The sequence below is a fragment of the Xenopus laevis genome, chromosome 1S (assembly GCF_017654675.1).
Source record: "Xenopus laevis strain J_2021 chromosome 1S, Xenopus_laevis_v10.1, whole genome shotgun sequence".
Taxonomy (NCBI): Eukaryota; Metazoa; Chordata; class Amphibia; order Anura; family Pipidae; genus Xenopus; species Xenopus laevis.
In genome coordinates this window covers 56,609,869-56,623,236 of record NC_054372.1, presented here as the reverse complement: position 1 = coordinate 56,623,236, position 13,368 = coordinate 56,609,869, and the positions used below count along the sequence as shown (strand labels likewise).

The 13,368-nt window shown below is 37.0% G+C and overlaps 1 protein-coding gene across 1 annotated transcript; it reads right to left on the bottom strand.

Annotated features, from left to right (window-relative positions):
- Positions 1–240: 240 nt before the first annotated feature.
- LOC121398345 (protein kinase C theta type-like) lies at positions 241–1,375 on the bottom strand. Its single transcript, XM_041577511.1, has 2 exons — positions 1,193–1,375; positions 241–620 (listed from the first exon to the last, which is right to left on the bottom strand). Exons 1-2 carry the CDS (start codon positions 1,313–1,315, stop codon positions 489–491), a joined length of 255 nt encoding a protein of 84 aa, XP_041433445.1. The 5' UTR covers positions 1,316–1,375; the 3' UTR covers positions 241–488.
- Between the last annotated feature and the right edge of the window lie 11,993 nt (positions 1,376–13,368).

Below are 13,368 nucleotides of genomic sequence, written 5' to 3'. Positions count from 1 at the left end.
TTTAGAGAATCTTAATCATAACGGAGATCTTCATAGACTTATGTTATACTGTATATGTTATGATATATTTATATCACAACCATTAGATTTCAAGCATGCTAAATAGCTGAGGAAGGATTTAAGCATTGTACACACACATATACATTGTAAGAAAATCCAAACATTTGTGCAGGTAATGGGACAGAAACAGAAAACACGGTAAGTTATTTTTTTATATATTTAATTTATTAACTGATAACTTGATGCTGGTTTCTTAAATTGAACATACTTATAACTTTTATAACTTTTAGCTTGTTTATACAACTGATTCTATGCCTATCTCTATTTATCTATTTATCCTATTTAACAATCTTTATCCACTTTGATGCAGGACTAATGGACGACCATCAATCTGTGTGGTGCTGGAGCAGGTGATGATGGCGTTGGTATGATCTAGGTGCATCAGGTGGATCAGATGCACAGCTGAGCCTCAGCGATACAGAGTCTGCTCATTCGTTCTGCCAAGAGGAACCTATGTAAGAAAGGTCTGGAATATTGTGGATTTTCTCTGTTGACTCGTTAATTTTCAGGAATGATGACAGTCGCTTTCCTGTGCACTTTGTGACGTCTTCACTTGATGGCTGCAAGAAAAACATTGTTTCCTTTATTGTTAACAGTATTGCAGAAAGGCTATAGTCTAGTAATTAGTCATAGTTGAAAACAAAATGTACTGTATGAATATACTGGGCACACGATGAGTTAACCCATTGAGTTTCAACGATAACCATATTTTTTGTCTTTAACTATAATTGATGCCAATATTTTGGATGATACATCCCTTTAGATGAAACAGGTGGCAGCTATCCCCTCATGTAATTTGTGTTTATTCTAGTAATTATTGGCATATTCACCTTATTATACTATTTACATGGTGTAAACATTTGATATTCTGAAAAATCTGTTTTGTATCCCTATTTGGGGGGGGGGGCTTTTTTTATTATTTACCTGTCACTAACATTTATTATTGCAAGATCAAAGTGCAGGCTGCAAAAATTCATGCAAATCAGGCAAAATTGTGTGTGCCGATACTTAGGAATTTTCCTCCCTTTCAGGGCCTACAGGCCTAGGATCTTCTACTTCAGTACTGCACCTGTGTTTCCCTGTCTTCCCCTTTTCCCTGACTTTAATAACTATTCAGCAATCATGTACTTACTTCTGTTAGCTGGAAAGGTGGTGGTATCTTCTTTTGTTCCAGTTCCACCCAATTGATGGACGAGTAGAATGGGTGGTATCTTATGTCTCCATAGACTCCCAGACGCCGGTGCGGCTCCTTCATCAGTAGCTAAAGTGAAACAGAAAAAAAATTATTTTCCCTTTAAAACAATCCTGGTGCATGTGACATTACCTTTAATGTTAATGATATCTATGTGCTTTTCAACAAGTGAAGGCAACACATTATCAGTGGTATACATATTTTCAAAATTTAAGATGGTAAAGGTTAAAATAACATATAATTTGCAGATGGTAGCTGCACATTTAGGGGCAGATATATTATTTAGGGGCCCATTTACTTAAGGATTAGAAGAAAAAATACTTTGAATTTCGAATGGTCGAATATGGCTACTTCGACCATCGAATAGGCTACTTCGAACTTCGACTACAACTACAACTTCGACTTCGAATCTAATGATTCGAAGTAAAAATCGTTCGACTATTCGATAGTCGAAGTACTGTCTCTTTAAAAAAAAAAACTTCGACCCCCTAGTTCGCCACCTAAAACCTACCGAGGCCAATGTTAGTCTATGGGGAAGGTCCCCATAGGCTTCCTAACAATTTTCTGATCGAAGGAAAATCGTTCGATCGATGGATTAAAATCCTTCGAATCGTTCGAACGATTATTCCTTCGATCGTTCGATCGTAGGAATAGCACTAAATCCTTCGACTTCGATATTCGAAGTCGAAGGATTTCAATTCAGCAGACGAATATCGAGGGTTAATAAACCCTCGATATTCGACCCTAGGTAAATCTGCCCCTTAGTGTAAAAACAGCGGAATAATTTGCCACAGATTGCAAGGCAACACCATGTAAATAAAGGTGTAAAAACGGTGATATTTTACAAAGATCTAAAGTAGAGAACCCCAGCAGCAAAGCAAATCTGGTGTTTGCATGGTGTAAAATAAAACAGACCTTGATAAATTCACCATTTATTTTAAACAGCTTTTTACACTGCTTTTTTTTCAAATTTCATTTTACACAGCATAAGCAATAGCTCTTATGTTTAAAACATCGAGGGGCCCATTTACTTAGCTCGAGTGAAGGAATAGAGGAAAAAATCTTCGAATTTCAAATTTTTTTTTGGCTACTTTGACCATTGAATGGGCTACTTCGACCTTCAACTACGACTTTGAATAGAACGATTCCAACTAAAACTATTTAACCATTCGGTAGTTGAAGTACTGTCTCTTTAAAAAAAAACTTTGACCCCCTAGTTCGCCACCTAAAAGCTACCGAAGTCAATGTTAGCCTATGGGGAAGGTCCCCATAGGCTTTGCTATCTTTTTTAGGTCGAAGAAAAATCATTCGGATTTAATTGTTCGATCGAACGAATTGCGGTAAATCCTTCCACTTCGATATTCGAAGTCGAAGGATTTCAATACGGCAGACGAATATCGAGGGTTAATTAACCCTCGATATTCGACCTTAAGTAAATTTGCCCTCTAATGTCATGGAAACAGGCATTATTGTATGTTTATAAAGGTTAGAATTTCTCTGTAACTCTGTTCATACCCACCTTTTGCAGAAAATGTTGTAGATCTTTACTGAGCCAATCTGGTATGTCGGGCTCATCGCGAATGATGGACGTGATGACCTTCTCTCTGTCATGGCCATCAAAGAATGGGGACCTTCCTGTGGCCATTTCACATGTGATGATACCGAAGGACCACCAGTCCACTGCCGAATTATATTCCTCTTCTTGAAAGATCTTGGGTAGAGATAGATACTTCTAGTTAATTGTATAATTTCATTTTGACTATGGCTAGAATGTTGCACTAATTCGGTGTATCTGTTTTGTTACACACAAAGTGCAACATCTAAATAGAATGGGTTATTTTTGGCCTTTCTCTTTAGATGTTGCACTTTGTGTCTCTCAAAACAGATATGCCGAATAAGTGCAAGATTCTAGCCATAGTCAAAATGAAATTATTTTTCAGTGATGTTTATAGTATACATTATAGTACAATAACTCCCCATTTGTCACTATCTATGTGGACTTTTTGACATTTTAATCATTTTAGTCTTGTAATTATTAGGCTTTCTATAAAGGCTATGTAAATCCGAAAAAAATAATACTACTAAATCAGTATAAACAGCTAAAAAAACACTTGAAATGTTTAATTCACATGTATTGAAAAGTAACTTAGAATTGAAATGTCTTTTGACAAAAGTTTAATTGAACATTTCATTTAATGTAACCTTTTAAAGTGAATAGTCACATTCAGGAATAAAATGTGCAAATCAAAGGCCAAGTTTGTGGCCATATCAAGTGCAATGTATTAATTGCAGTTGTACCATTCACTACACATTAGTTTTACTAGGTATCCCAATAATTGTGAATGACAGCTTCTGGTTGAGATACATATCATAATCACAATATTTTGCGTACATTTCCCAGGCATTGGTCCTGTTACATGATCTATGTTAAAAGTACTCTAGAACTGTATTCCTTACCTCTGGTGCCATGTAGCCTATGGTTCCTGTTTTACTGGTGATGGTTTCTCCAAATGATGTTTCTACTGCTAGGCCAAAATCGGATATTTTGATGTGGCCTTCTTGGTCCAGCAAAATATTTTCTGGTTTCAGATCTCTGGAATATAGATTTAATGCAATTAGTTATTACACAAAAAAGAAGTAGTTGTGGAAAGGAAGCCATGAATGTCTGTGTCTCCCTTAATCTGCTTGTTAAACCATTGAATAGGAAACACACTGCTGTTTGGTACGTGGTAATTGCACTGTGCAAATATGACACAAGAGTGTCAGCTTCTGAATTCACTGGTGATACTTGGCTAAATGGCAGCTCTATAAGCAAGATGTATTGCCCCATTAAATTAAGACTCATGAAATGGCATATAGATAAAGCATTACAACTCATTCCCTTTACATTTTTTACACTTTTTTAATGTAAAAAACCAGACCAGGAGAGGTAAAGGTAAAAAGATAGCAAGAGACCAGAGTTGAAATAAAAGAGTAATACTTACCGATGAGTGATGTCTCTACTATGCAGGAACTCCAGGCCACACGCCATCTCTGCTGAATAGAACCTTTTTCAGGGGAAAAAAATTACAGAACAACCTCGTTAAGAATAAACATCATGACCCCTTTAAAATAAAAATAACTTATTTTACTAGTAATTACTCAATTTAAGTAAAATATTTTTACTGTGTTACAATCCAGGATTTTTTTTCTAAACATTAATGCAACATATTGCTTGTTTTAATTGATCTCATGCTTATATTGCAGGTCTATATGTACAGCATATAGGGAGGCCAACAGTATTTTGAAGAAAAGATCACTGGATATTGGACAGACATAAAGAACCTATCACTGTATATAAAGGGTGTAATAAAAGCTGCAACCAATCAGCAGGTAGGATTTACTAGTAGCCTGTCAGAAGGCAAACAGATCACTAGAATTTATGCAACTTTTTTTTTTTTTTACATTATCTTCAAAATATTGTCACCAAATGTGTTTCTTTATTTGTCTTATTTGTTAGGGTCTTGTATAACCCCTTATTTGTAATAATATTACTGTAAAACACTACGTTAGCTATTCCCTCTGTATAAATAAAACATAAGGATTCTCATTTTTTTTACCTCTGCTTTCAACATATTAGGGCATTTAATGAAATACGAGACACTGATAGTTTTACTTACAAAACTCTGCTCATCTCTAGGTGGTCGTATTTTATCAGCTGATCCCACAGGCAGCCCCCACTGATAAACTCCATCACGAGGAAGGCATGCGACTGGTTACATAGAAAACATAAAAAGAAATTCAAAAATAAGAAATGGCAGAAATCTGAGATTGTTATAGGATAGTAGAACTAGATTTATTAGTACAATGAGATATAAAATAGGATGGAAAAAAGACATGCTCATCAGAATTGATTTACCCAAATAGAAGGCCCCATTCTAGTTGTATATGGAGTCACAATTCTCTTTGGGAAAGATTATTATTTACAGTTATGGGATCTGTTATCTGGAAACCTGTTATCCAGAAAGCTCTGAATTACGAAAGTCTCCCATAGACTCCATTATAATAAAATAATCCAAACTTTTAAACATTATTTCCTTTTTCTCTGTAATAATAAAACAGTACTTTGTACTTGATTAAAACCAATATATTATTAATTCTTATTGGAAGCAATACCAGCTTATTGGGTTTATTTAATGTTTACATGATTTTCTAGTAAACTTAAGGTATGATGGTCTAAATTAAAGAAAGCCCATTAACTGGAAACCCCTAGGTCCCGAGCATTCTGGATAATAGGTCCCATTCCTGTATTATGTATGTCCCAAATATCGCAATACCCATTTCATCTCTAACTGCAGAATGTGCAGTCGGGTATATTAAAATCTTGCTGGTGGCTACTTGTAACATTAGGGTTAATTCTTTATGGGATTGTTTTAGAATCATGCTAATAAAGTAACACTGTAAAAATGACGCCCCTCATTTTGTAACAAATGTGTAGGAAGCCACAGCTAACAAGCAGCCATTTTTATCAGTTCAGTGCAGTTAGATTAGGGATAGTAACTGGTACATTTGCATGGAGTAAAAACAATATGGAGCTTTGTGTTGCAGGAAGTGTGTGATGGTTAGTATTGCATGATTTGGTTGGTATGTGTAAGGGGAAGACAACATGTATGGGTGGGTTAGAAGGTTAGTGCAAGGGTTTGAAGGTATACACATGGTAAAACTGAATCTGTAAGGCAGACAGAACGTGAATGGGATGTGTATGACAAAAGGCCAATAAGAAGAATGCAGAGCACAGTTGACCCAGACATGTACCTGAGTTTGAAATGCCGCAAATCCTTGGCACAGATAAGGGTTTTCTTTAGCCATCCTCAGTATGCTGGATTCCATCTGGATATTCCTGCAGGTCTTCTTTGATTTTTTCTCAAGGACTTTAATGGCGACGGATGGATTCTTGCCATTTAATTTTGCCAACAAAACCTGAGAAAGGCAATGAGTAGTTAGAAAATGATAAAGGGCTCCTTGCAGGGGCATGTACACTGCAAAGTTATGGGCACCTGTACCTCATGGGGATATACTTAACATATACAGTGTACCTTTGCTATTTCATTGAACTGTATTATTGGTGACAGGGCCAGACTTGCAGTACATTTAGCAATTTTCTATGAAGCTCAGTGCAATCATTTTATCTCTACAATTACAGAACCCTTAATTCCATTTTCTACCACTTCTACTCCTATTAGGAGGCTGTTGCTCACCTTGCCAAATGATCCTTCCCCCAGCTCAGAATAGAACTGGTAGTTGGTGATTGCCAGTGGGTCCGGTGGCTCTGAACAATCAGAGTGATGTTTCTTGCTATCGATTTCATCTAGCAAAGGAAACAGAAAAAACACATTTGTTGGGTTAACTAAAATATGCTGTATATGTTACTGATGTATGCAATACTGTATTTCTTGCTTCAGGAATATGGATACATAACATTGCACTTAAATTGCAATGTACAAAAGACAGAGACTGTTTGTATCCAAAATTCAACAGTGGCTATAGGTTATCTGCTTGTATGACTGTCTGTCAATGGGAGCACTTTGTGTGTCATTTCTTTATTGCCTTCCTTATTACATACACATATTTTTTTAGTCTCATCATTTAATTCAATTAAATCACTAGGGGAAAGCTGATTTTGTTCCATAAATGTTCTATATTCACAAACATTCATTCTGACTCAATCTCCAGATGTAAATTGCTGGTGAAAGAAAGTCAGTTTGCATCACAGTGACATCAACTTTTTTTTCTCATCAGGAGACATAAGAAGCATGCAGATTTTCTCCCAGGCAAAAATAATAAATAAAACTCATGTGGATATATTGATTGTATTTCTTAATGGGTTGTGCACATTTAAATCTAGTTTATTCTATATAACATAGCCGTAGTTTATATAGTGAATAAAGTACCTCCTCTTGTAAAATATAAGGATATTAAAAGTTACCGATTAGTTTCATGACCATTTATGTCAATAACAGTTTAGAAGAATTTCTAGCTGCTCTTATAGGAACAAGAAAACCTGACCCTAACTGACACAGAAAGATTGTAAACACATAAGGAGCAGATGACAACTTTGGGCCACTAATTATTTATTAAATTACAGCATTAAAAACGAAGTTATTTTTCCCCCCAAAACTGCTTTTGCTACTAGCTGTGCTGTCATCATCCCTGCATCTCTTTTTTGTTAAGTTCCCCTCTTCTAGGGATTTTCTACTACTTTTCTAGCTTTCCTCTCTAGCCTTCTCCTCTGGGTTTACTTTTTCCTCCTCCCCTGTCTCCTTCCTACTATGATTATCCCTCTGAATCTCTTCCTCCTGCTCCCTACTCTCTCTCCTCCTTTTACCATCATTTTGAATCATCTCCTGCCTCCTTCTTACTCTTTTTTTTTCCTCTAAATCTCTTTTTCCCTACTCTCTCTCCTCCTTTGGCCTGACCCTGTTTTATCCATTTTATTTACAATAAAACTCTCCCTCTCTATTCTAAATCCTGCTCTCTAACTGTCTCTCTCCAACGGTCACTTTAGACCGTTGGGTTGTCTCCTTACTTGACTATTAAGTGAAACCAGTGACCATTTCAAATCAAGATAACAGCATTTATTTCAACAAATGACCAAATGCAACATGTACAGTACCTAGGGGTTTTCAAAAGTGCTAAGCTAATGTGCCATCTGATTAATCCAAACTCTTAGGCCTGTCCATCTGACCAATAGGAGCATTGAAGCAAAGGACAAAACACATTTACCAAGGGATTTCATGGGTGCAGACCTTGGTTTTGTAGCCTGTTTGCTACATAACATATTCATGAGAAATTGACATTGTGCATTATGGGATGTATGGCACCAGAAAGAGCATATAAAAATAACAGGGCATTATGGGAACTGTCTCCCTTCTCATTGGTAATGAAAGACTACATTAAGTGGTCATTACTCTAACTTATTTTATGTCAATAATAATAATTTCTAGCTGCTCATATAGGAGGAAAAAACCAGACAGGATATAATAGGACATGCATTTGTATCAACCCAAACTGAAAAAAGCCTAAGATATTTGGATCACTTTAGTAAAATACAGCATAAAGAATTAAGTTATTTTTTCCCAAACTGCTTCTCCTACCAGCTGTTGCGTCGTCCTCCCTGCATCTCTTTTTTGTGATTTTCTCCTCTTCTGGGGTTTCTCCACTTCTCCTCTGGCTTTCTTCTCTAGCCTTCTCCTCTGGGGTTACTTTCTCCTCCTCTCCTGTCTCCTTCCAACTCTTTTTATTTATCCAAATCTGTTGCTTCTTCCAACTCTCACTCCTCCTTTTAGCATAATTTTGAATCTTCGCCTCCTCTTCTGTATCCTTTAAACTCTTCTTATTTATCCAAATATCTTCCATCTCCTTCTCCCTATTCTCATTCCTCCTTTTGGCATCATTTTGAATCTTCTCCTCCTCGCTTGTCTCCTTCCTGCTCTTCTCCTCCTTCCAAATGTCTTCCTCCTGACTCTCTCTCCTCCTTTTAGTCATTTTTGATGGTTCTTGCCCTTTTTGATCAATTTTATTCGCAATAATCTCTCTCTCTCTCTAGCTCCTGCTCTCTAGCTCCTGCTCTCTAGCTCTCCCCTCTCCAACGGTCACTTTTGACAGTTAGGATGTCTCTACACTTGACTTACTAGTATGTGGCATCAGTGACCTTAGGCTCATGCTGAAAAATACCCATTTCTTATCAAGAGTTTCTTTTGTAACAAGTTTTGTTGTACAGCATCATCTCATATTGCTGATATATATCTTATATTGCATGAGTATATGAAGTACTGTGATTATTTAACCACTGCATTTAAATCAAGGAAGTTAACACTTGTTTTTATAATTTCAGTACATTTGGGGGCAGATTCACTAAGCTCGAGTGAAGGATTCAAATGAAAAATACTTCGAATTTCGAAGTATTTTTTTGGTACTTCGACCATCGAATTGGTTAAATTCGTTCGAATTCGAACGAAATCGAACGAATCGAACGAAAAATCGTTCGACTATTCGACCATTCGATAGTCGAAGTACTTGCCCTTTAAAAAAAACTTCGACCCCCTACTTCGGCAGGTAAAACCTACCGAAGTCAATGTTAGCCTATGGGGAAGGTCCCCATAGGCTTGCTAACCTTTTTTTGATCGAAGGATTTTCGTTCGATCGTTGGATTCAAATCCTTCGAATCGTTCGATTCGAAGGATTTAATCGTTCGATCGAACGAAAAATCCTTCGATCGATCGATCGAAGGATTAGCGCTAAATCCTTCGACTTCGATATTCGAAGTCGAAGGATTTCAATCCGAGGGTCGAATTTCGAAGTATTTTTAACTTCGAAATTCGACCCTTAATGAATCTGCCCCTTATTCTCTTAAAGGGGTGGTTCACCTTTGAAATAACTTTCAGTACGATGTAGAGAGGGATATTGTGAGACAATTCGCAATTGGTTTTTATTTTTTATTATTTAAGGTTTTTGAGTTATTTAGCTTTTTATTCAGCAATAGATTGCAATATTAGCAATGTGGTTGCTAGGGTTTAAATTACCCTAGCAACCATGCACTGATTTGAATAAGATCTTGGATTATGAATAGGAGTGAATTTTCATTAGCGTTCTGATACATTTCTGATATTCTTTGATACAGTTGAGGGTTCAAAAAATGGTATAACAAAGAGACATCTTCATATGTATCGATATTAAATATATCTTTCCAATATATCATAAAGTTTAGTCTCTATTAACTGGCTATTTTCGTCCTGTCCTGTTCTAGTCCTGTTCTACCTTCATATAACTATATCATTACTTAACAGGGGGGGAACGAAAGAAAAAATTGGGAGAAGAAAGTGGAAGTGGGGAGGTGGGGGAAACGGGAAAAGAGTGAACAAAGTAGTAAGAGTGTATTTTAAGAGGTTTTGTTCCTTGCATAATTCGTGTGGTACCTTATTTTGTGGTATTTGTCCCCATCCGAAGTATTTCCAGGTGTTGGGCCCAGGGATGCCACTCCAGCTCCCCCCTCGTAGCTTCTGTCCAAAAGTCTGTCTCTTATGGATTCCATTGCTCTTATGCAATTTACCTTGGTGATAAGTGTAAATAAATGTAAGTGTTATAAAGCATTTTTGTTACTTTAAAATAAGTGGAAGTGTTTGGGATGGGTTTTTTTTTGTATTTTTACATCTTATGTATCACAACCTAAGCAAAAAAAAAGTGAGCAATGAGTGTCTAATAAGTATAATACTTGCATCACTATTTATGCATGTTAGGAAGAGGAGTCAATTTGATAATTAAAAGTTAAAATTTAATTACTCCTTCAAAAAAAAACGTATCCCATTAAAAAGAGTTTATCCGTCAAGGGAAGATACAGTATTTGGGGCAGCTGGGAAATTGACAATATGTCTAGCCCCATGTCAGATTTCAAAATTGAATATAAAAAAAATCTGTTTGCTCTTTTGAGAAATGAATTTCAGTGCAGTTTTCTGCTGGAGCAGCACTATTAACTGATTCATTTTGAAAAAATTTTTTTTCCCATGACAGTATCCCTTTAAAGAACAGCAAATATGGCCTGTCCCTTGGGTGACCAAGTCTTGCAAAGATCAACTTGCTTGACAACCTAGTTAAAAAGGAATACCATTGTTGGCCCATAATTAACTGATAGGGTTGAGATTAAAATAAAATCTGGGACATATTGAGCTAAGAAGAATCACTAACACAACCCAGTATCTGTACTGCTTCCTGATATGGAACAAATATAAGACCATTGTCCTGCACAATTCATGTCATCACAGTTTTTGACTTTTGACAGATTCATTGGGAGTCAGCCTATTTCAACCTATCGCCTAGTTAACCACAGTAACAGCCCAGACCTCTGCTCCCTGTGATGTGCACCCTAACTGCAACCATCTCCACTAAAAAGCACCTTAGCCGCACAGGTAGGGTTGCCACCTTTTCTGGAAAAAAATACCGGCCTTCCTATATATTTATCTTTTTTTCCTATTAATAACATTGGGATCAGCCATTATTTTTACCGGCCAGGCCAGTTTAATACGGCCAGGTGACAACCCTACGCACAGGTCATGACCCAGCAGCTGTGTTCTTGCTGCTTATAATAATGTAGGGAAAATTAGTCAGGTGCAATAATAATCATGAGTCCTGGATGAATTGACATCTTGAGATAAGCCCCCTGCCAGATTGAATCCAGATTTTGACAGCTCAACCAGCAGTCCTGGATTTTTACTGAAATGTCCCAACTTTCTCTGTGATCTCCTGCACGAAACAGCTAGAAAAAGATACAAAGTTTCTAAAACTTAATTGGCTTTTGGCAAAGAGCCCAGAACACTGAGCAGCTGCACTTAGATACATTTGCTACAATTTAAGATAAGCAAAGTGATTTGCAGCTTAAAGGGCAATTCAACTTTATTAGCAAAACAGTAATAACACATAAAAACCACAGAAATGTGCACAAACTTTAATAACCTGCCACATTTAGTAAAATGGAAATGGTAATTAGGGGGAGTGTCCATAAAATGGTTGTGGTCAAAAATTTGCCACGCTGCACATGCTACATTTTTTAGTCCCTCTTTCTATTTTTAAAATGTTGGGAGTATGATTTTAGCACTGCTGCTGCAATAAAACACCCCATTAAATGTATTTGCATTTTACATTTTAAAGCAGCTGAGCAATTCTTTTTTTGACGTGTACATGTTTCAAACATTTTCCTGGCACATAAAATCACCCATAGGAATCCTGAAATCCAATTTTAAAAGGGGATGTTCACCTTTTGCAAATTGGTAGGAATGAACAAAAAATGTACTTGTAATTAGCAAAAATATATTGTCCCCTTAACAGCTGTATCAGAGTTTGTGTTTATCCAGTTTCAAATTTAAGGGCAGAGATCAGCAAACTTAAAGGGGTTGTTTACCTTTGAGTTAAGTGTTAGCATGACATAGAGAGGGCTATTCTGATATAATTTGCAATTGTTTTTATTATCTGTGGTTTTTAAATTATTTAATTTTTTATTCAGCAGCTCTCCAGTTTGCAATTTCAGTCATCTGGTTGCTAGGTCCAGAGTAACCCTAGCAACCATGCACTTATATGCATAAGACTGGAATATTAATAAGGGAGGGACTAAAAAGAAAAATAATAAAAAGTAGTAATAACAATAAGTGTGTAACCTTACAGAGCATTTGTTTTTAGATGGGGTCAGTGACCCCCATTTGAAAGCTGGACAGAGAAGAAGAAGGCAAATAATTCAAAAACAATAAAAAAAATAAAATAATGAAGTTATTTGCTTAAAATTAGCCATTCTATGACATTGTAAAAGTTACCTTAAAAGTGAACCACCCCTTTAAGGAAGGAAAGCAAATTGCATGTCCCTAGGTCAAAGGGTCCCCATACCCACTCCTGGGGCCTTGGACCCCCATGATACATACTGGCAGTTTGCCCACCAAGTTCTAAATAATTGAAACCTTTGGGGGGCAGTATGATGGATGGCTACTGGCACAGATACAGGAAAGCTGTATGATGGATGGCTGCTGGGCTTGCTGGTACAGGTACAGGGGGCAGTCATATAAATAAAAAAGTCTTGTACATTTTCTTGCTCTCTTTATTTAAAAACCATCATGGTAAGGGGGGCGCTGATTGAAGCAGGGTGCCAAACTAACTTGGCTGGCACTGGCAGGGATGCCACTCATATGTGAAAAAAGTTAAGTCATATTAAGACATACCCATAAATCCATATGCCTCCTCCTCCCCTGTGTATAATACAGTACCCCAGCATGTGATTAAAACACCCTAACAATAATTTTCAAATGCTAACAAACCCCCAGAACAAATACCAGACTTATGTTCCATTGGGATCATAGGTCAGGCAGAGCATGGCAAACACAGGGTGCATAGAGCAGGCAAAGTATGCCACACACAGGGAGCATAGGGAAAACAGAACAGAGCAGGAAAAGCTGGTCAGGCCCGGATTTGTGGAAAGGCCACCTAGGCCCGTGCCTAGGGCGGCAGGATTTTAGGGGGGCAGCATGTTGCCCACATTGTTTCAAAAACACTGGGGATGCACTGGAGATACAATCATTTTTTACATTTCTCCATTGATGGTG